Source organism: Benincasa hispida, chromosome 3, assembly GCF_009727055.1.
Source record: "Benincasa hispida cultivar B227 chromosome 3, ASM972705v1, whole genome shotgun sequence".
Lineage (NCBI taxonomy): Eukaryota > Viridiplantae > Streptophyta > Magnoliopsida > Cucurbitales > Cucurbitaceae > Benincasa > Benincasa hispida.
The window spans coordinates 4,346,000-4,370,601 of NC_052351.1; the positions used below are offsets into that span (position 1 = coordinate 4,346,000).

The 24,602-nt window shown below is 34.1% G+C and overlaps 3 protein-coding genes across 8 annotated transcripts; 2 read left to right on the plus strand and 1 right to left on the minus strand.

Moving 5' to 3' along the window:
* Positions 1-7,531: 7,531 nt before the first annotated feature.
* LOC120073077 (berberine bridge enzyme-like 8) lies at positions 7,532-9,151 on the plus strand. Its single transcript, XM_039025685.1, has one exon. The coding sequence runs from the start codon at positions 7,532-7,534 to the stop codon at positions 9,149-9,151; it is 1,620 nt and encodes a 539-aa protein (XP_038881613.1).
* A 1,211-nt stretch (positions 9,152-10,362) lies between these two features.
* LOC120072684 (eukaryotic translation initiation factor 3 subunit D-like) lies at positions 10,363-12,440 on the plus strand. The gene has a single exon (XM_039025126.1). The coding sequence runs from the start codon at positions 10,479-10,481 to the stop codon at positions 12,177-12,179; it is 1,701 nt and encodes a 566-aa protein (XP_038881054.1). The 5' UTR covers positions 10,363-10,478; the 3' UTR covers positions 12,180-12,440.
* Positions 12,441-13,620: 1,180 nt separating this feature from the next.
* LOC120072685 (alpha N-terminal protein methyltransferase 1) lies at positions 13,621-19,359 on the minus strand. 6 transcript variants are annotated; one of them, XM_039025128.1, is made up of 8 exons: positions 18,944-19,359; positions 18,781-18,839; positions 17,735-17,854; positions 17,010-17,111; positions 15,921-16,017; positions 15,567-15,664; positions 14,340-14,458; positions 13,621-13,848 (listed from the first exon to the last, which is right to left on the minus strand). In XM_039025128.1, the coding sequence occupies exons 1-8, from the start codon at positions 19,212-19,214 to the stop codon at positions 13,728-13,730; spliced, it is 987 nt and encodes a 328-aa protein (XP_038881056.1). In that variant the 5' UTR covers positions 19,215-19,359; the 3' UTR covers positions 13,621-13,727. The 6 variants fall into 6 exon arrangements, with proteins under 6 accessions (XP_038881056.1, XP_038881057.1, XP_038881060.1 ...); XM_039025129.1 differs by having other exon boundaries at positions 15,921-15,975; positions 18,944-19,357; XM_039025132.1 differs by having other exon boundaries at positions 13,628-13,843; positions 18,944-19,358.
* Positions 19,360-24,602: the final 5,243 nt, after the last annotated feature.

Consider the following 24,602-nt stretch of genomic DNA (forward strand, 5'->3'; position numbering starts at 1 on the left):
TTTATTGGATATGAGTAAATGCCAGAATTAAATAACACTTATTTTATTCATTGAACAATGTGTATCTTACAAAACAACGAGACTCTGGGAGAATTATGACACCAATCCCAACAAAAATAAGTTGGAATCAAAGGGCATATGAAGAAAGCTCACTGAACCAACCCATTGAAGAACACCTTCTTCATCCGAATTTTTCAGCAAAAATTCAGTCAATTCACCATTCCTTTCTTCACTCCAATCTCTTCAATATATTGTAGACTATCATTTAAAGAGATGTGTTACATGGAATGCAACTCATACTTGGAGTAAAACCAAAGAATAAGTGGTGGGTTCCTTGTGAGCAAGTTGAAGATGAACTTGAAAAACCCATTTTCCAAGTTTTGTGTAATTTTTCAATTTCCAAAAATCCAAAATTGATTTAAGAATCATATTTTATTAATTTTGCATATTAATTTCATAATTAATTTTCTAATAAAATTAATAAATAATTATTTAAATAATTTAAATAATTCTAATTAATTTAATATCTAATATTAAATTAATTTTTACACAAATTCATCTTCATATATTTAAATCATATTTAAATATATTTTCTCCAATTCCATTTGATTCTAATTTGAACGTTTCAAATTAACTTATCACACTACTCTAGAGCTAATCCATTTTCGAGCTAGTTGGGGGGCCTCATGGACCAACAGATCATGGGCTTCAACAATCCGAGATTAATCGGCTAAACTCATTAGACCGATTTAATCCCCATTTGTTAACTAATGGGTCACTCCATTAAAGCCCATAGTTGAACTCCCCTCACTGTAGATATATTATGCATACTTAATATAACCATGATTAGTAAGTTAACCCTTAACAGGTTGTTCGCAATAACGGCTGGGTCAAATCTCTGGTTTACCCCCGAAATTACCTATTGTTCCTTAAGTCCCCATTGATCCCCTAATGAACAATTGTTTTGTGATCCAATCACAAAATCGAGTCCCTCTCATGCCAAATGAGAGGGCGGGATCCCTTGTTCAAGCCTCAAAATCAGCACTTAAGGGAACAACCTCTCCACTATCCCTAAAGCGGGTAGGAGTGAATTCCCTCTTGCACCCTATGTCCCCAGCTATCTATCCAGTCTCACCCCTGAAATGGCAGTCATATTGAGCCGACGTTGTTGAACCAACCCTCACCTATGCAAATCTAAGGGCAATCCCAGATAAACAGGAGTTCATAATTAGCCAAGGATTAAGGTCAAGTTACCTAGGTCATCGCTTTGAAATAGTTAGTCTTAAACAGTAAACAACGTTATAAAGTAACAGTGACTTATTTCGTGGTCCGATCTTGTACAAACTCTTTTGCACAAGGACAACCCCACTCCTCATGTCCAACATGAACGAATTAGGATCACTTCGTTTGTAGCACTTTACAACTCCTTGTAACAACTGCAGGCAGGAACGCATCCAGATAAATTGTTACCAGAATAAGGTACCCAACCTTATCCATGTACTATAGATCATTTTGACTATTACTCGAACCTGATCCACCTTTATATCTTCCACATAAAGTCAAGTACTCATCCAATAGTCAAGGACTTTTAGGTTTATTGGATTTCTATTCAAGCAATAGATCTATTCAATAACAAACTTTATTGAATTTTCAGCAATAATAAGCTCCATTGTTTACATACCACGAGTTTTAGGACATAAAACCCAACAATTATGGAGAGAGAAAATGCATTTACTATGATTTTTTCCCTTCTTTAATTGTAGGGATAAAATGCGTTTGATATATTTTTTTTTCCATTTTCATTTGGAGAGAGAATACGATATTTAATATGATTTTATTTTCCATTTAGTTTTTCATGTCGATTTTTGTTATTATGTGAAATGTTCCATTGCTTGTTCACTTATACATATAACATATTCCATTTTTTATTTGGAAACATTCTAAAAATATATATGAAATATATTGGTAAATATATTTGATATCTACTCAAATATTCATGCTTATTTTTAGATATACCTTAGACAATATGATAGCTACTCAAATATTCATGGTTATTTTTAAATATACCTTAGACAATAAATTTTAGAACATATGTGCAAGTGTGTATATATCATATATCATAAATTCAAAGTAGTCAAAAATCAACAAAAAAAAAAGTATATATATACCATATTATATAAATCACAGATGAACTTGATGTTCAAGATAGAACACATATATAAGCGTATATATCACAGAACAATAAATCTAAATATAAAGATCATCATCGTTTATATAAAATAAACGATTATATATATCATAGTATATATATCATCATTGTTTATATTAAACCCCCACCATCGACCAAATCTTCTTGCCTAGGTCCGTCGACTGGATCTGCCCAAGTCCGTGCACGGATTTGCTCATGCTTGGTGTTGGAAGCTTCGTCATGTTGTCTCACGTCGTTTGCTTACTCAAGCTTGCGCCGCCGTTGACTGGATTTGCCCGAGTCTGCGTTGGATTTTCTCACGCTCGGTGCCAGAAGCTTCACCTCGCACCACGCTGTCTCACACCGCCCATCTGCAACCACGTTATTGTCTGCTTGAGCCCGCATTAGAGATTCTCTCTCCCTACAACGTCGTCCATCGCCTGCAACTCACACTGCCAGAAGGAGAAAATAGAGGGAGGAGGAAGAAGAAATGGATGTGAATTATGGGGGAGAGAATATATTAAATATATTATTGGGATGAGAGAATATATGCATGGGGGAGAGAGAAATATATATATATATATATATATATACACACACACAGAACGTAGGTGAGGGTTAAGTTCTAAATAACCAAATCAATAGTTTTTTTTTTTTTTTTTTTTTTGTAAGAAATGAAATGTTAAAGACATTCACGTAATATTTTTTAGACATTTTATGTAGAAATCCGTTCAAGAAATGAGGCATGTATTCGACCCACTTGAATATGGAAAGAATAATAACTTGGACCAAATGTCCAAACTGATCTATTGGACTCTAAGGGGCACTTTGGGACGCTAAGATGATATAGGATATCAGATGTTCTGATGTCTGGGAAGTTCTGATGTCTGTGTTTAGGTGTACAGAATTGTTATGTCTGAGTTGATATGTCTGTGTTTAGGTGTGCAGAGTTGTTATGTCTAAGTTCATATGTCTATGTTTAGGTGTGCAGAGTTCACATGTCAGTGTTATCTAGTTCAGTTTTTGTACTCTATAATAATTTGTCTGTATGAGTACTTTTTTTAAAAATCTTATAATCCAATTATTATTGTTTCCATCCTATTTGGAATAATACATTGATTGCATTTTTTTTTATTCTTTCCAATCTCAAGATATGGTATACGATTCAATTTTATATTATTCATTCCAAACTTCTCATCAAAGAAAGTCAAAAGGTTTTACAAAATAGTGTTAATTTAGACTGAATATGAAATTCATTAAATTCATTCAACTGATAGAAAAAATTAGATCGGATATGAAATTCATTAAATTCTTTCCCCTCAAAAGATTTTACATAACTTGATGACCTTACATGACCATTTTACAACTTGATTATAAATATTTGCATCCATATATAAGGGCCACATTCCACGGGCCATTTGTATATGTCACAAAAAATCAACAAATATATGATACCTATGGAATAAGAGACTAGAGGAAGTTACAAAAAATAATAACAAACCAACTTGCAAACACCGATAACGTAATTAATTAGTCTTGCCCAACAAACACATGCAATACCTTTTCCTTTATGGTCTTTTTACATTATTATATGATGTATAAATATATCTTCATCGAGGAATAAAAAGTATCGAGTTCAGTTTTTCTATGATCAAGCATAAACAAATATGATCGAGTATGATCAAGTATGAACGAGTATGAACGATCGAGTATGATCGAGTATGTTCAAAGCATGATCGAGTATGATCAAGTATGTTCAAGCACGATTGAGTATGGTCGAGTATGGTTGAGATAGACGTGAGAGAGAGGACTATCGATATGCATGAAGTGGAAGGAAAATGAAACATGACATATGATACGCGGAGGAAAATGAAACGGTGAGATACGAAACATGGAAGGAAAATGGGCCCACAAACAATTCAAATAGGTGAGATCGGATAATGGGCTCCCAAACATTGAGATGATATACCAATTGAATGAACTCTAACAAGAAGAACATTGAGCGGAAGCGGATCGACCAAATTCCATAATTTATTGAATACAAAGTTTTATAGTAAATAAATAAAAGGATATGCATTGAAATCTAAATTATAACATGCTTTACAAGAAAAGGTTTCAAGAAATACACCTTTGTTGAACCTTTTCTTCACGATTCTCCCTCGAACAAACACGAACAACTTGAAGACCTACTTCAAGATAACTTCGAACAAAAAACCCAGACACTACTACAATAGAAACCTTGGTATTCTCAGGGTGAAAACCCAGGAGTGGTGGGCTATGACTATTTTGGTTAAGAGGGGAAGGTTAATATAGAGGAAGAAGAAGATTGAAAATTCCCTCATGAACATAAAAATACACAGAACACTTCTGTAAATACGTCTCAATTATTCAACTGCATCAAATGTCTAGAACAAAAAGAAAACCATTTTCTTTTTATTCTCTTTTGCCAAATAGAATAACCACCCCCACTAATGTGGGTGGAGAGAAAATATACTTCCTTATTATCAAAATAATAATAATAATAATAATATAAATATGATAACTAACTTATCATATATATATATATATTAAATTATATGTTATATCAAATATAACATATAACCTATAGTTTTAATATTGTATCACATACAATATAAACTATAGTTTTTTTTCTCTATTATATGACATTTAATATAAATCATATTTATATTAAATTTAACAACTATGAATCCAATTCATAGAAAATATATTTGAATCTCATTCAAATATTTATTTTCCCCCATTAAACTATAATGTATCAAATACATTATGACAATTATATCATATATAATTGAAACAATTTAATTATATCATATATAATTAAATCTCTCTATTAATTTGAACAATTCAAATTAATCCAAAAACTGATTCTCAACTAAATCCTATTGAGCTACCAAGGGGACCTCATGGACCTGTAGCTTGAAGCTCCAACAGTATATGAATAATTAATTAAACTTTTTAATTACATTATTCACCATCCGTTAACTATTGAACACTCTACTAAATACTGACAGCTGCACTCTTCGCACTACAGATATATTTATGTGTCCATTGGATATAAACAATCAACAGTATGATGACCTTTCACAAATTGCTCGTAAGTACAATTTGGCCAAATTATCGTTTTGCCCTTGTAATTATATCTAACTCTTTAAGTACCACTGATTCCTCTAATGAACAATAGATCATAGTCCTACTATGACTAAACCCCTCTCGGGCCAGGAGAGAGTGTGGCGCCACATTGTTCAAGACTTAGAATCAACCTTTAAGGAAGCAATTCATCTACTTACCCCAACCTCGAGGAAAGAGTGAATTCCATATTGTGTAGTCTTGTTCCCAATCAGACGAATCCCCAAAATAGTAGGCTTGTTGAGTCTGCGATCTGGCCACTCTCACCATAAAAATCAATGGATCGCCCTTATAGGCAGAAATTCACAACTCATTCAAGATTCAGGTCATGTTACCTATGGTCATCCTGGTGAAATGTAAGTCTCTATTATGAACGGCATTATATAATGAAACTAAACATTTCGTGGTCGGGTCTTATACAAACTTCCTTGTATAGAATATCCCCGCCCGTATGTCTATACATGAATGATCAGGATCAGATCATTTGTAGCACTTTACAACAATTGTAATACCTAAAAGTGGGTCATACTCATAGTGTCATAAGAATAATATACCCAGTCTTATCCATCTACTACAAACCATTTAGGTTATCACTTAAACATGATCCACTCGTATGTCTCTACATACATGTTTAAGTTACAAAGATAACTTTGGATGTTAGTTTATTGGTTTGTGGTTAATGCAACTAAAATATCGTACAGATAATGAATAAAATATCAAATATTTTATTAAATACATAACAAGTTTGTTCAACCATGTTTACAAATTAATCCTACGAGATTTAGGCATCAAACTCGACACCAACCTATGTTATACCATCTCATGTTGGGCCCCAAACAACCCCTAACTGAGCCTAAGTCCCACCATTTGATTTATGAGACATGTTAACAAAGATGAATATAAATAAAATTATATTTGACAAAATTAATCGCAAAATGATCAACAGTTTTTAGAAAAGAAACAAATATGTAATTGTTATTTCATTATATTATATATACTCCCTATTGGAGAAAACTTAGTCGATTAGATTATAAATCGATTGATTTATGATTATTTTTCTTTTGGAGAAATTGATTTATGAATTTTGAGTGCTGTTTATTGTAAGCTCTTGAATTATCGTGGTCGTCGTTGTTATTATTATTATTATTATTATTATTATTATTATTATTATTATTATTATTGACTATTCGTTTTTAAAATTTCATATTTTCTAATCTAATTTGATGTCCAATATATTTTTAATATTTTTAAGTTAAATCATCTATTAAATATAAAATTGGAAGTTGTAAGATTTTTTTAAAAGTCAAACAACCTTTCTTTCACGATCAATAATCTATTAAATACAATCTTAAAAACTTGGTCAAATTTATAATGTTAACAATAACAATGTGTTCATTTTTGTTATATAGCAGACTGATATAAAGTCTTAAATATTTCAGGTTTTGTGTGTGTTTGTTTGTTAATATAATAAGAATAAAGGTAATCAAACCACAAATCTCTTAATCAATAGCACATATTATAATTGAGTTAAGTTGTTTTCTCTTTCATTATATGTTATATGCTTAAAATTTTTATATTCAAATTGTTACCTTATTTTAAATTATTATAGTATCATATTAAAAAATAAAACTAAAAGAAAATGTTATTCAAGTTTTGTGAATCGATAATTACAATCTTAGATATCATTGAATAAATCTCTATTTTATAAGTACTAACGATAAAATAATGTGAGAATTAGGTTGTTATCATATGTAAGATCAACAAAATAGATTAAGTTAACAAATTTTTGAATAATTTAATAATATTTAGAACCTATCCCTCAAACTAGTGTGACTATACGAAAAGTTTCTCATTTTGAAACCGATTGCCAAACATGCACATGAAATTTAATTAGCAATTTATTACGATAATGTATAAGGGAAGAGGGAAAAAAAAAACCTTCCAATTAAAAGGGGAGTGTTATGGATGATTATTTTCTATGTTCAACGCACCACACAAACTCATTAAATTAAATTAAATTAAATTATCTTTTGTGACCTATTCGTTTTCCCCATGGAAAAAAAAAAGCATTTACATCCTTTTAATATGCACAAAAAAAAAATAAAAATAAAGAAATACATTAATTTTTCATCTATTAATATATACTAACCCATTTCAAATTTGGAAGTGAAGTCATAATATTAACGTTAATCAAATATGTGGCCTCATTCTTTGATCTATCTTCTTCTTCTTCTTCTGTTTTCATTTTCATTAGCATCTTCCTCCTATGAATCAACAACACCTCTTCAAAGATTTCTAAGTTGTCTTCGAATCCAATCCTCACCCTCCATTTCTAATCTCATCTACACTCCTCAAAACGCTTCATTTTCATCTGTTCTTCAATCTTACAACAGAAACCTCCGATTTCTAACCCCACAAACTCCTAAGCCTGTTGTCATAATCACGCCACTGAACCCGACCCATGTCCAAGCCACCATCCTCTGCGCCAAGCCCGTAGGCCTGGAGGTTCGAGTTAGGAGTGGCGGCCATGATTACGAGGGCCTTTCCTACCGTTCCACCGTCCCTTTTGTTCTTCTCGACATGTTCAATCTTCGTAACATTGATATTTCTAAAGAAGCCACCAATTACGTTGCGTGGATTGAAGCCGGGGCCATTGTGGGCGAACTTTACCATCGTATTGCTCAATTCAGTCCCACTCTTGCGTTTCCTGCTGGGGTTTGTCCTTCCATTGGCGTTGGCGGCCATTTTAGTGGAGGCGGATATGGGAATCTCATGAGAAAATATGGACTTTCTGTTGATAATATTATCGATGCTCTGTTTGTCGATGTGATTGGTGTGATTCACGATCGTAAGTCTATGGGGGAAGATTTGTTTTGGGCTATTAGAGGAGGTGGGGCTGCTAGTTTCGGCGTTGTTATTTCGTGGAAGATCAAATTAGTGTCAGTCCCTGACACTGTGACGGTTTTCAATTTGAAACTGACAGTAGAACAGGGTGCACTCGATGTGGCTCACCGTTGGCAATCTGTGGCCCCTAATCTACCGAAGGACTTATTTATTAGAGCAATGCACAACGTAATGGCGTCCGCTACAAACGAAGGGGAGTTCACAGTACAAGTTTCTTTTATCGGATTGTTCTTGGGAACTACTGAATCACTCATTCCTTTGATGAACAAGTATTTCCCTGAATTGGGTTTAAACAAAAGTGATTGTAGCGAGAGAAAATGGGTTGAATCGACTCTGTTTTGGAATAATTCCCCTGAAGGGAGCAATATAGACACTCTGCTCAATAGACCCAAGAATGGTTCTGTTTTCTTCAAGAGTAGATCTGATTATGTGAAGAAGCCGATCTCGAAGGAAGGGATTTCAGCGATTTGGCGAACTATGATTGGATTTGAGAATACCCATTTGGTGATGCAATGGAATCCATATGGAGGAAAAATGTGGGAGATTGAAGAATCCGCTACTCCATTTCCACATAGAGCTGGGAATTTGTTTTTGATTCAGTACCCATTGGCCTGGGTAGAAGAAGGAATTGAATCTGCGAATTTTTATATGAACATGTCGAAGAGCTTGTATAATTTCATGACTCCGTTTGTGTCGAGATCTCCCAGAGAATCGTTTTTGAATTACAGAGATCTTGACATTGGGGCGAATCTAGGGAGTGAAACCAATTACAGGGTTGCAGAAGAATGTGGGCGGAAGTATTTTAAACGAAACTTTGATCGATTGGTAAAAGTGAAGACGATGGTGGATCCTGATAATTTTTTTAGAAATGAACAGAGTATTCCTCCATTGCCCAAAGGAAAATTTGTTTGAAGATTTGTAAGCTTCAACTAATCTGAATTATAGTGGAATTTCAATGTTATAACTCACTCATCACTATGAATGATGATTATATATGTGTGTGACAAAGATGATTATGAAATATATTTAAAGCAAGTCTTCAGGCGAAATTTTTCCACTAAATAGCCGTTCTATACACATTTCAATAACTCCATCGTTCTATACACATTTCAATAACTCCATGGTTTGGACATCTCATTCTCAACATGAGAGTTAGACTGACATTTTTTGTTATCATGAAAAAATTAAATAAATATAACAAAACTATCCGCAAAATAACACTAACGTTGTTGGTCCAAATTGAAAAGATGGACTATCCCATTGCATGGAAAATTACGTTAGCTATCAAATTAATATTATATTTCAATAACTCCATTGTGTCCGGTTATTGTGTTCACTTTCGTCCAGACTCTATTCTTCAATAACATTAGTACTTGAAATATAATTTGATGCAAGCAATCCTATATCTTTTTTCAGTTCAATGTTGTACGTGTAATAAGGTGACAATAATGAGGACGTCAATCATCTTTGTCTTTGATACTGACTCCCCATTTAGTTTGTAACAGAAGCTTCTTAAGTGTTTTGAGTTTAAAGTGATTCTCCCTAGAAGTGTTAAGAAGTTCATACTTCAAATGTCCCGTAACTATTCGTTCAAAGGCAATAGACAAATCTTGTTACCAAATGCTTTTAAGGATGCGACTGGAAACTCTATGCTTTGGCTAAAATGAAATAAGAGTCTTTGAAAGATTTGATAGGAAATTTTGAGCTTTGAGAACTAATTAGTTATATATGATTATTCAATGCATGACTATTAAGTTTTCAAATAATGTGATAACGATCTCTATCATAGACTAATAGTAAGGGTAATTTTATTGACTTTTTAAGTTTAAAATGTTAATGTAACTTTTGAAAGTGCAAGAATATTTTTGAAGTCGATTAAAGAAAAATATACTAAAGTATTTTTTAAATTGATTTTAAACTTCAAGGGCTTTATTGAAAATTTTGAAAGTTAAGAAGGTAATTTTTAAAATAAAGCATAGAATTAATGTACTCTGTATAATTTAGCATTTTAAATTTATCTAGTATTTAAAAAGGAGAGGGGGAAAGAAAAAAAAAAAAAAAACTATTGACTGTGAGGCAGTATTGTAATTTTTCACAAGGTTCTCTTAAGGCAAAGAAAACCCTAGCTTCTTTGTTTTTCTTCTTTTCCCCAATTTCATCAGCCGCCGCTCTCTAACTCTGATTTTCTTCTGTTCCCCATTCTCCTTCTGATCGGAGAAAAACTCAAATCCAATTACAGATGGTCGGAGGCTTTGAAGTGGGAGCTGTCCCCTACAACCCCGACGGTTGGGGTCCGCCGGACTCCACCGCCACTCTCGTCGCTTCCTCTAACCTCCCTCTCAATGTCCCCTTTGCCCCATTCTCTCGCTCCGATAAGCTTGGCCGGATCGCCGATTGGACTCGAACCATGAATAACCCTGGCCGACCAAAGACTGCTTCCGATTCCGTCTTCGATTTCACGAACGACGATTCCTTTCCGGCCAATGCCGACGAGGACATGTCCTTCCGTTTGGTCGATGGAAAGCCTCCTCCGCGCCCCAAATTTGGCCCTAAATGGCGATTCAACCAACAAAGGACCCAGCTACCTCAGCGCCGTGACGAAGAAGTTGAAGCTCGAAAGCGCGAGGCTGAGAAGGAGCGGGCTCGCCGTGACCGCCTTTATAACCTCAACAGGTCTAATGTCAATGCCCCCCGTCGCGAAGCTGCTGTTTTCAAATCCTCTGTGGAAATTCAACCCGAATGGAACATGCTTGATCAGATTCCCTTCTCCACTTTCTCGAAGCTGTCCTTCTCTGTTCCTGAGCCAGAAGACCTTCTTCTGTGCGGCGGGCTAGAGTTCTATGATCGAGCATACGACCGAATCACTCCCAAGAACGAGCGCCGCCTCGAGCGCTTCAAGAACCGCAACTTCTTCAAGGTGACTACTACTGATGATCCTGTCATTCGTCGTTTAGCAAATGAGGACAAAGCCACAGTTTTCGCTACGGATGCCATCCTTTCCACCCTTATGTGTGCAACTAGATCGGTTTACTCCTGGGATATTGTGGTTCAACGTGTTGGGAACAAGCTTTTCTTTGATAAGAGGGATGGGTCGCAACTTGATTTGCTTGCCGTCCACGAGACCTCTCAGGAACCTTTACCAGAGGCCAAGGACGATATCAACTCCGCTTACTCACTGAGTGTTGAAGCTGCTTACATTAATCAGAACTTCTCGCAGCAAGTTTTAGTTAGGGACGGAAATAAGGTGGCCTTTGACGAACCAAACCCATTTGCAAATGAGGGTGAGGAGGTCGCTTCAGTTGCTTATAGGTACAGGAGGTGGAAACTCGATGATGATATGTATCTTGTTGCGCGGTGTGAGGTTCAAAGTGTTATGGAGGTTAATAAGCAAAGATCATTCTTGACTTTGAATGCTCTTAATGAATTTGATCCCAAGTATTCTGGTGTTGATTGGAGGCAGAAATTGGAAACACAGAGGGGTGCTGTTTTGGCCACTGAGTTGAAGAACAATGCTAATAAATTGGCAAAATGGACAGCTCAAGCCCTGTTGGCTAGTGCAGATATGATGAAGTTGGGATATGTCTCTAGGGTTCATCCTCGCGATCACTTTAACCATGTCATTTTAGCTGTGGTTGGATATAAACCTAAGGATTTTGCAGGTCAAATTAACTTGAATACGTCTAACATGTGGGGTATTGTTAAATCCATTGTGGATTTGTGCATGAAATTGAATGAAGGTAAGTACGTTTTGGTTAAGGACCCATCAAAACCACAGGTTAGGATCTATGAGGTTCCTGCAGATGCATTTGAGAATGATTATGTTGAGGAGCCACTGGCTGAGGAGGACCAAGTGCAACCACCAGCAGAAGATGAAAATGGTGCCACCGCTAATGCAGGGGCGGATGATGCAGAAGAGAAGGTTGATGCTGCTCAAGCTTAAGTCAGCAGCATCCATTGTTGCCTTTTCCAACTTGCTCGGGGAAGTTAAAATTTTAATCTTTTGTGTCTTTTTGCGCCTTTTTTTTTTCCTCTCCTGAGATTGTCATTTATATTGGTTTTGAATTCCGGCAAGCATAATACGACACATTGCTCGAGTAACTTTCACATATTTAAACATTTTGCTGGCACAGCTGGTTATGCTATTATGGAAAGTTTTGAACATGAGTTCTTTCCATCAATCATATCTATTCCTATCGAGACATAGACATAGTTTCTTTTATGTCTTTGCTTATGGATTCTAGTTTTCAATTTAGTAAGTCTGACTGTGATGCGTAAAGGATTTGATACACCTACCATCTACAACCTTCAGAATGTTGAACGTGAGCTGATGAGCTGTATAAGGTTTTTTATTGCTTGCTTCTGAGAAATGGCTCAGTTGGTGGCAGGTAAAATGACAACTTATATGCCACTGGTATCATACTAATTTGTATCTCTACTAGTACTTGGTTCTTTTATGACTGGCATTTCACTTTTTCTTGGTTCTTTAACCCTTTCAAGGGTTGGAGCATGAACCATGAAGAGAGATACAAACCGAAGAGTGTGTTTTTGTTTTTGTTTGTAAGTAGATCAATGTGAAAATTTAAATAGTGAACTGCTATGGCCAAAGAGGGGGAAATTGATGTGTTCATATTTGATACTAGTTATTTTAGCTGCGTACTGATCTTTCTGCAGCTAAAGCTTATGTATCATCCATTCTGTGTATATTTACGAGTACTTAGGTTTATTTGATATGCAGCACTCATCGAAGAAGATAATTGCTAGTCTTAGAGAAGTTCTCAATATATCAGCCTTGTTATTTGCCTACATATTTTTAGTTGATCCCATTACCATACATCACCAATTTCGTATGAAACCTTCTTTTTTAAAAAGAAAAGGGGGAATAAAAAAGCAAGATCTCAAGTAAGGTGTGATAAAATACACAAAATTTTGTTGCTTTAGTAATCTGAAATTTCTTTTTGAATTCTAATTGAACGACATTCCCTCTTAACAGTTTATCCTAAAATGTGTTGTATAATGTTGTGTTGTTTGGTTGCTTATTTATTTTTATTATTTTAGTTGACTATTGTCGTATTAATGCATTTTATGATCGGTTTGGTCGACTTCAATCGGTTTCTTTTCAATTGCTTTTTTTTTTATTTATTTATTCCTTTTAACTCATAGGGGTATTTTTGACATCTACCAACGTTTCTCTGGACCTAAAATATATAGATTGCGACTAAAGAGTAGTACTAAAATCAATACCCAGAAGTTGTTAGTTGAAGCAGATTTTTTTAAAAGTAAAAATGAAGACTTTTATAATGAAATCATTGAACTACCTTTCCTCCGTTAGTGTTCCTTGCTCTTTCATGTATTTGAAGAGCATAAAAGGATAATCGTCCAAATTAGAACTCTGTAAATAGAGTATCATCACTTTTCATTAAAAATGAAGAAATATTAACGGTTGAAACATATTGAGTAAGAGAGAACTATTATGCAATGCACATCGCTTTTAACATAACAAAGGGAAAGGGCTTTGGGGGCGGATGGCAACGACATTTCCTTGCAAGCTTGAAAAACGAGAAGCTTGGTGTTTCCAGTTCCATCTACTATGAATTTGTATGTCAACTGGCCTACCACACAAAATAAATATAACTGAGAAATCAAAATATATAGATTCTTTTTAGTAGAACTCTCATTTTATCGCATTTCAGTGTTCGTATCCTGTGTTTCAAGCAGTATCTTCAACTACATGATATATATATAATTCCGTGTAAATCAGGCAACCATATATCTTTTCAAACAATCTATGAAGTGTAAAAATAAGATAAAAACAGTTGGCCCAAGAAATCCTTCTCTAAAACGAACTTTTTCTTTCCATCAGATCTTTAAAACGAGAGTATTCAACAATCAGAGACAAACAGTTAACAGAGACTACGAGAGGTCATACTTATCACTTGAAGACAAGATGATATCGTACGAGAATTTAGGACATGATATACTTACACAAACATGCAATCTACATATAATAAGGTTAAAAAGTAAGCACCCACAAATGTAAGTATTGCTACCCAAATCACAGCTACTGACTCATTCAGAAAGGAGAGATGGGAGTGCTCCTCACTTGATAACGCCAGGTCTATTGTTTTGTTCCCTTTTGGTGCGAGAACTCCTCTTCGGGACCTCTGTACTTAATGCATACATCTTCACAGGAAATAATTCCTGGGGAAATCCCTTTTGGTCCTAAAAACATCAACGACAAAGTAGAAAAAAAAATCAGTAATTGATATAGGAGGATGGATGATAGAACCCAGATATATTGAAATATAAAAGATAACAGAAATATAAGATAAACCAAGTGTTCAAGGGATTTGGACCTTCCCAATTTCACTCATCAAGTTTGCTCATCTTCTCCATTCCCCTCTTCCTCTATTTATAACCAACTTCCCTAACACACTACTTAACTAATTACTAATATACCCTTAATATCCCTCTAATGCCATTCCTATCAGAGGAATTTTACAGAGTTAATAGAATTATACCCAGTTAAAAGAGTGTTCATGGATTGAGTTGGGAGGTGCTTGTTACAAATTTATTTATATTCAATCCAAGTAATCCAATCCTCTACGAGTAACCTAAGCTTTTCTTTAAAATGACTGGCTCTTAATCCACCTTGTGGTTCACGTTTGCTATCGAACTGTCTAACTAGTTCACATTTCAATTGAACATTTTTTAAAATTAAATAAATGCAAATTAAGTTCCTTTATGGAATAAGTTCCAGCATCCAGGATGAAGTTCATAAGCAAGTTACTAGGCAAAGCTAAGAAGATTTGCGTGGTATGATATGACAGTTAGTAGCAATGTGAACATGAACCATAAAGTGGGCTTGCGTGGTATGATATGACAGTTAGTAGCAACGTGAACATGAACCATGAGGTGGTGCACTACCTATCAGTTGCATGCTTGTAGAAAATTGGTTTACTTCTTTAGGACCCAGGGGAATTTGATTTAACCAAGTATAGGAAGGTAAAACAGGAATACTGAAAGGACTAGTCTACAACTTCATAGGACTAATAACTTCTTCTTTTTATTTTTTTATGTTTTTATTTTTTATTTTTATTTTTTTAAAAAAAGGAATCATCACTGGAAGGGTAGAAACTTAAGAGCCTTTTATGAACATAATCAGTTGAAATTACATTCATCTTACTGCACAGATGAATTTAAGAAATAAATAATGGATTAAAATAAAATAACCGAGGAAATCATTTTGCAATCTGGTTTGATGGTGGAACAGACGAAAGTAAATAAAAGTAGCATTGATTAAACTGAACCAAACGCATAGTCACTTTACCCTTGATTTAAATGGATAGAGTCCGCACTGGTTAAATAGATCTTTATAGTATGGGTCAGATCTTGTGATGCTTCGATCTTCTTTATCCAGTATGAATCCTGCAACAAGATACAACATTTGAATTCTGAAATGTTCATTTTGATTTTCAGCTAGAATCACTGGAAAAGTCGATAAGGCAGACAAGCTTAATGCAAAGGTTTTTCTTTTCTGATAAGAAACAGAAACTTTATTGAAGTTAGAACAATGAAAAGTTCATTGAATGAAGGTATCAGACATTGAAATTGAGATAATATATTCTTGTTACTAGAAGACAGCATAAGATTCATAAGGAAAAGAACTGAAAATGGCAAGTACCAGATCTTGCAATATTTTCCTTCAGGATGAAAATTCCGCCAGCTTTTAGGCCCAACTGAAAGTAACTGAATGGTGAGAGCCAATATGCATAATCTACCTGATGCAGTCAGGTAGACTAACAGAAATAAATCATCAGAATTTTTGTTTTTAACAAGAGTTGTCAGAAAATACGAAATTTTTATTACTTCCCAGATGTTATCAGACATGAAAAATTGATTACTTGCAAGTTGAATATGGTGTTATCAGAAACATGAACAACTACCAATGTGAAAGGAAAAATGAAAACAGTGAGAAAGATAAGAGCCATAATAATTAATGTCCCGAATGAACTTATCATTTACAAGAAGCACCATAAGACTCACCGAGTCAGAATGATTTTCGAGCCAATAGCCACAATATAATGATCAATTCATCTTTCGACGTTCAAATGATGATTTTCTCATCAATGCCAACTGCGAGTACAAACCTTCACTACGAGAACATATCTTGTCTACCCTTGTGTTCCACTTTCTTCTGAGAAATGAGTTCCTTGTTTCTTATCCATATAATATTAAAAATTTCCATTTTCATTATAATATTATCAAAAAGATATTACCCTGTGATATTAATTGAAATATTGAAACTTTCACACATAAAGTTACTTGATATCTTTCTAAAATTATAAATACATTGAAATTTTAGGTTTGAATCTGAATAAAGCTTTCAAGCTTTCGTGCACGGTAAACTTTGTCACCAGTATGTCTATTGACATTGTTACGACATCTTACTCTCTGATGTGAATATCATATTGACCTTCATCATTATCATTGATTCATTTCCATTTTCAAAACTGTTTTAGTAACTAATTCAAAATATATCATCAACATTAGAAGAACTCCACAACAAATAAAGGTGGAAAACAAAAAATAAAAGCTAAAAGGTAAGGTAAGAGAAAAATGAGAAGATCTAAACCATTTGAAGCGTTTAACTGAAACTGACAGCTAGACCACTTTACACCCAAAGGGACTCAAGAAATGATAAATAACTCAAGTAACAAAATTCTTCAGAGCTTGATTCGAGAAAAATAAAATAAAATAAAATACAACTTACCTTGGCTCTTTTAAAGAATGAGATGAAGTCCTCGTCAGTGAGATGTCCAATACACCACTGAACCCAAATAACATCATATCTTCCTGCATCTGGCGTGAATTCCTAACAGTAGTGTAAATCTAGATGTTTTAGAAAACAGAAAACGACTTGCACCAGATACCAAATCAAGAAATATACAGCCGAATTCATGGATGTCAAAAAAAAAATTCAGGCAGATAAGACATCTGGTAGTCATAATTTACTGCTGTAAATCAGATATGCACAGATAGATGGAGGAGATCCAAGGGTACTGTCGCATCAACTAAGATACCAAAGCAACTTATCACATATAATTCCTCAATACAATGTCTTACCTACTGGATGTTGAACCTCTATTCTGTGGTATCTAGCCATATTAAAAATTGTTTTCCTGTTTCTTTCTATTTAAGTTCAACAATAGTGTCTTAACAATGGAGCTATACTGATGTTGCCAATTGTTCTCCAGTTTCTTATAAACTCTTTTCTTTTCAGTTGCATAGTAGAGGATGGGGTGAGTTTGAGGGGAAAAAACTAAGAATATGCTCTTTATACGAAAACCCAAATTCCTTTCATAATAAAAAAATGGTACATAAACTACCAATTACAACCTAAAGGGCCAAAGAGAAGATCTTGAGCAAACATAACCACGAAAAATAACAATTTTCTTGTTTTACATTAATATTGGGTATCGATAAACTACATATTACCTGAAGAGGCATGCAAAAGAAGTTAGTGGCTTTGTGCAGATCAGAGGCTCCATTATTTTCTGGAGCCAAGCTTCCACGGGCAGCCTCTAAGAAATGTGATACAGGTTCAAGAAGATCAACCTAAGGCTCAAAAAAAAGGTAAATAAATAAACAGTCTTTCTGTAAGAGTAAATTTGCATACTAATACACCAAAGAATTTATAAGAAAGGTACATGTTATAATAATTTTTCAATTGAAGGACAAAAGAAGTTAATATGGCTGACTGACTGCAATTCACATAAAGTTGAATGTGGAATTGAATGCTGTGCCCTTGGGAACATTGGATCTATAGTCACAACAATGCATTGATGACGGTCTACAATGAATCATAACATTGAATATCAATCACTGGAAAACCATTTATTGAAATCAAGGAAATGGTCATTACACAAATGGCCCAACCTCAATAATGGTATCCTGACAGGGGTATGCACTAGGAAACTAAATTTGAGTCTAGGCTGGAGAGACAAATGCTGCTGGAGTTGAAATCTGAGTAAGTTTACGTGGTTATTAATCTTATTGTTCTTATGTATAACAATCTCACAGTTCATCTGTTGCCAATTTTACGTTCAATATACTACTGGCTCAAAAGCATCAAAATTCCATCTAGCGTCCATGTGGTTACTTTAAGTATAAATATTTGTAATCTTTCTTCCTTTTCTATTCAAACAGATAGGAAGCTTTGCGATTCAACTGATTTAACAGCTATTCCTCCATATTCATCAGTCATTTGGTTCTTCACTATATATATATTTAAATAAAGGGAAAATAATGAGCATTAAATCCTCAACAGCTCAATAAGAGTTATTCTAGCCACTTATGTAAACTGCACATCTATTCATCTGATCATTCATGTCCACCTTTCAAGCTGCCGAGCGGATTGCACAAACCCAAAACCCCAAAGCAAGCACCATCGTAAATGTTACTCGATACAAATCCCAATACGGACAGATAGAGAGCAAGAAAGTAACATGGCAGGAATAAAAAATTAACATGTATCATCTTACCTCGTTAAAATATCTGATAAGAAGATTCTTGGTGACTCTCCCGATGCCAGAACCACAATCTGCAATAGCAGCTCCGACATTAGTAGCACAAAGTAACTTGTATAATCTTACCTCGTTAAAGTCTGGAATCAGAAAACTAAGAAGTGGGTATGAAGAGATATACCAAGAGCGACAAGGGGGCGGTCTTTTCCAGGAAAAGGGAAACGTTCGGCCAAAATGGATTTGAGAAAAACTTCACTACCCAAGATATCGGCGTCGTTAACATGGCCATAGCCGCCCAAAACCCCATCAACGGAAGCCTCAACACCTTGCCAATACCCTACGCCTTCACGATACCATTGGGTGCGCTTGGTGGGGTTTCCGACCTGCTCCATCCACATCTCCTCTGCATTCTTGAATTCATGGCCGTCTGTATCAGCACCGCTCCCTTCCATTAGCTATTGATAATGGCCAACTCTTTGATTCTGCTTTAATGCCCAAAGCGTAGGGCCTCGTCTCCCACCTGCTCCCGCCCGTCCCCTTGTCTCTTCTTGTGTGCACTGCTCTGATTTTTCTTCCCTCCTTGCCTTCTTAATCCACACCAATTTGCTTATGCTAAGTAAGTGATTACCAAAATCAAATTAAACGAAACTCCTTTTCAATAATCATTTCATTCTTTGTTTTTAAAAATTAAATCTGTACACACTATTTTTTTTTTCATTAATTTTTTAGGTCCAAATTTAATAACTAAAATGACTTTTAAGAATTATTTTTAATTTTTAAAATTTGATTAAGTATTCAATTATTGTAATACAAAACATGATAAGAAAAATATAGAAAATAAGCTCAATTTTCAAAAACAAAATAATTACCAAATGAGACATAAGAAATTAGATAATATTAAAATAAGTACGGCCAATTTTGTATTTAGTTCTCATTAAAAATGAGAACAATAACAAAAACAACGTGATTGCAGTTTGTATTTTTTTTTTTTAAAAATAAAATTGACCAACTAAACTAAAAAAGAGACGCGATGTATATTCATTTTTATGAACATTAAGATTAATTTAGATAAACTCTTTTTTTAATCGGTGAATACTTTGATTAATCAAAATAACTCAGATTTATGCTATATTTGAAAATAAATATTTATTGTATGTTATCGATGTAATTATCTTACCTCAAGTCAAGAACATCAATACTCTTATTTGTAGATGAAAGATTTCAACATTCACATTGCTTAGACATTTTTACTACAAGTATTCAAATAATCCTGAACTAACCAACTCAAACTATAAGGGTTGGATTGGATCTCGGGTTATATTTTTTGAAAAATTAGGTTGACCCAACCTGGGCCGAATTATTAATATATATATATATATATATATATATATTAACTTTTTAGATTTTAGGATTTTGTTTTGAAGTATTGCTCATCCCTCTCCCTTGTCCCTCTTTCAGCTTCTCTCATCACCCTTTTAGACTGAACTACCGTGCTCCTACTCTTCCCCCCTTCAATTTCGTCTGCTCAATTGTCGTCGTCATCCTTCCCTCGCTGCTCATCCCTCTCCTTTCATCGTTGTTCCTTTCTCTTCGTTGCATAGTCACCGAGTCGTCATCATCTTCTTCGTCTCTTTCTGTCGGCATCGATTCCCATTTTTGGCTGTGGGTTTTCAATCTGGGAGTTTTTTTTTTACTCCAATTGGTACTTAAACGTGATGTACTTTCGTCTTCTAATGTTAGGTATGTGGATGAGTTTCAGGTTTTTGGCTTGAGATAAATTATCATATGGTCTAGTGGTTCCGATTATTTGATTTTAAATCCTTTTGTAATTTTAAATGACTTGATTCCCCTATTTATAGATGCTTCCCATTTTGTTGCAGTCTTCTCTTGAAGTACATTGAGTATTCTACTTTGTCAAAGCTTATTGTTTTGCTTTTTAAAAACTAGGCCTTGTGGTTTTAGCTATGAGTTTGATATCTATGTAATTCTAACTTTTTAATTTCATATATTCTTTTTTATATTATACATAAATATCTTTTATGGGAAAAAAACCAAACAATGCAAGGATTGGGTTGGGTTGGATTAGAAACCTGTTCGAGTCATTCGGATAGCCAATCCGACCGACCAAAATTTCTAATTGGTCCAAAAGAATCTCTCCAACCCAATCCAATCGACCCTGTTTGTATCTCTAATTTTTATTGCAACAAAATAAGTTCAACAAAAGTTTTTTTTTATTGACAATATAGGGGAGCAAAAATGATATTTTTAACTTCAAAATTGATACTACATGTTTCATTCCATTTAAGCTATAATCACTCCATGTAATGGAAACTACACTTTTTTTTTTGGCAAAGGTCACATATTTTTATTTATTTATGATGTAGATGTAGTGAAAATAGTTATATTCTCAGGAGGTTATATGCTGATGGATTGAAGTCAGTCAAATACAAAACGAGCTTGCTCACAAAGCTAAAAACAAGAGCCCAGCCCAAACATGCAGATAATGGGCTTATGTGTTGCTGAGGGCCCAATTCATCAATAGAAAGCTGGGCCTGTTTCTCGTGGCCCAAATGCAAACAAGAACAAAACGAACCCTGTTGATTAGGAAGGGACAGAGGCCTTTGGTGGTCAATATCAATATTTTTCTCCTCCACTAATAAATAATAGGGTTAATTACACAAATAACAACCAAACTCAAACTAAAAAAATATATATATAGAACAAGAATAAATATATAAAAGATATGGGACAAAATTAGCACTAGATATCATTGATAACAGTTATCAGCAATACAATATAAATAAATGACTAAAAAGTCCACACGCAATCTACCATTTCACGTTTCTTCTTTCGATTTTCTCAAATTAAAAACTATCACTAATAATAGCTATCAATAATAGCAACTGAAGGAACTATCACCGATAGCCACTGATAGCTACTATTGTTTGATATTATTGATAGTTATTATTAGTGATAATTTTCAATTTGAGAAATATTAACATAACACTAAAATAGTGACATTTAAAATATCACCTTTCAATTTGCTATCAGTATGGTTATCATTGATACACTTTGATCAATTAGAAATAAACGTGAAATATTAACACTTAAGGCTATCAGTGGATATCAATGGTAGACTTTTATAAGTAGTTATCAACTTTTGAAAAAAGACTATCATCTTTCAAAGATTAACATTTAAAGTTATAAGTGATAGAAGTCTATCAATAAGAGGTCTATAAGTGTTTACCTCTGATATTTACCTAAATCACATAACTAATATCATTAATATCATTCATTTTATTGATATATACCTAAGTCATATCACTGATATACAAATATCACCGATAGCTATAGCTATTATTGATAGTTTCAATCAGTGACTATCACTAATAACTTTTAGCAGGGGCTATCAATAATAGATTTTCATCAAATGGAATTGACTTTTATATCATTTATATCATCGATATATGGATATCATCTAAGTTCTATCACTAATATCACTTATATCATAGTTATTGAAGATAACTTCTGTCATTGATAACATACTATCAGAGATAACTTCTTGAAAAAACTGTGAAATTCCGTAACAAAAGTGGGGATCGACCAAATTTTCATTTTTCACAGGATACAAATTTTACAGAATTCAAAAGGAAAAGTATGCATTAATTGAATAAATTTACAACATGTATTGAAAGAGGGGAAAAAGGGAGAAGAAATTCATACATACCATTGAAGATCACAAGTTTTTCATGAAATCCCCTTCTCCACGATCCGATCATGAACTCTTCAAATAAAATTCCAATGAGCAACACCACAAGTGAGATCTCTGTACCCTCCTCTGGGATGAGTATCTCTCAAGAGTGTGTGGGCTCTGAGATTTTTGGAAGAAGGAAGTGAAGGGAAAACTATTGAAGGTTCCCACAGCGGAATGTGGGGATCGATCCCAATTTTTTTATTTTTTTATACAGAATTAAGAATAAAGATTATGCATTAAAAAATAAAATTACAACATGCTTTTCTAATTAAAAAGGGAGGAAACAAATTTACCTTGGAAGAACCGATTTCTTCATGAAACCCCTCGAACAGATCACCATCTCTTCTTCCAAAAGGGATACCACCAAAATATGAACTCTTTGTATTCTTTAGGGTTGAGAATAGATAGAAGTTGTGGGCTCTGCCCTAGGTTTGGAAAAAGGAAGAAGATGGAAAGGAGGAGAGGGATTTTTTAGAGAACTTTTCTCTTTTGTGTGATTTTTTTAGAGAGAACTAAAAATTCATCTTACCCACTTCATGTATTGGATGAGAGATCAGGGGGAAGGAGTTATATACTCCTCTTTTGTATATATATAATAACTACTTTATTATATATATATATATAACACTATATGTTATATCAAATATAACACATAGTCTATTGTTTTAATTCTATCAAATATCAACAAAGCTATAGTTTATTTTTCTCTGAATAATACATGACATTTTAATATAAATCACATTTAATTAAATTCAATTATATTAATCTCATCCATAATAATTAATATTGGATCATATTAAATATTATAATTCCTCTAAACTCACTTACGGTATTTAAATAAATCATATTATCTAAATTTAATTATTGAATCTCATTCAACAATAATTAGTATTTGAAACATATTCAAATTTCTCTCAAGTACGTTATACTACAATGTATCAAATACATTATATTAATTATATCATATATAATTAATTCCCTCAATTAATTTGAACACTTCAAATTAATCCAAAATTAATTCTCAACTAAATCCCTGTTGAGCTACAGAGGGGACCTTATAAACCTATAGATTGAGGCTCTAATGGTACTTGGATAATTAATTAAACTCTTTAATTAAATTATCCAACTTCCATTAACTGTTGGTCATTCCACTAAAAACAGAGAGCTGCATATTGAGATTGGTGTCCTAATTCTCTCGGAGTCTCGTTGTTTGTAATGATACACATTGTTTAATGAATAGAATAAATGTTATTTCATTCTAGCATTTACTCATATCCAATAAACAAAACTCCTTGGTTATCTTATGTGAACTTAAGCATGTATATGTGATATACAAGTGGATCATGCCTTAAGTAATAACCTAAATAGGTTTGTAGTATAAGGATTAAAGTGGGATACCTGATCCTAGTGACACTACGGATACAACCTGCTTTGTAGAGGTTTGCAAGTGTTGTAAACTACTACACATGATAGATCCTGACCATTCATGTGGAGACGTGCGAGTGGGAGTGTCCTATACAAAGAGTTCGTACAAGACTCAGACCACGAGATGACTAGACTTTGTATATAACGCCATTGATACTAGAGACTTACATCTCACCTAAACGACCATAGGTGACATGATCTCAATCCTGAGTGTTTTGGGAACTCCTGCCTTTGAGAGCGGTTCTTTGACTAGTATGGGTGAGAGTGGCCAGATTGCCAACTCAACATACCTACCTTTTTGGGGACTTGTCTAATTTGGGAGCTGAGAACTCAATCCATAAGATGGAATTCACTCATTTCCCGAAGTAGGAATAAGTAGAGAGATTGCTTCCTAAAGGGCTAATTTCGGGGCTTGAACATAGTGGCCACAGCTTCTCTTTGGAAGAGAGGACTCAATCATAGTAGGACTATGACTTATGTTCATTAGAGGGATCAGTGGTACTTAAGAAGTTAGATGTAACTACAGAGGCATAACAGTTACTGGCCCAGCTGTACTTACGAGTGATCTGTGAAGGTTATTGCACTTCTGATTGGTTAAGATGGACACATAATATATTTGTGGTAAGGAGAGTTCAGTTGTCGGTCTTTAGTTGAGTGCCTG

Coding starts and splice junctions, on each gene's coding strand:
- LOC120072685 (XM_039025128.1), bottom strand. CDS start 19,214: ATGGAAGGGAGCGGTGCTGATACAGACGGCCATGAATTCAAGAATGCA. Junction 15,665..15,920: donor GGAAAATATTGCAAGATCTG/GTACTTGCCATT, acceptor ATCTTGTTGCAG/GATTCATACTGGATAAAGAA. Junction 14,459..15,566: donor TCTATCCATTTAAATCAAGG/GTAAAGTGACTA, acceptor TGATGTTTTTAG/GACCAAAAGGGATTTCCCCA.
- LOC120073077 (XM_039025685.1), top strand. CDS start 7,532: ATGTGGCCTCATTCTTTGATCTATCTTCTTCTTCTTCTTCTGTTTTCA.
- LOC120072684 (XM_039025126.1), top strand. CDS start 10,479: ATGGTCGGAGGCTTTGAAGTGGGAGCTGTCCCCTACAACCCCGACGGT.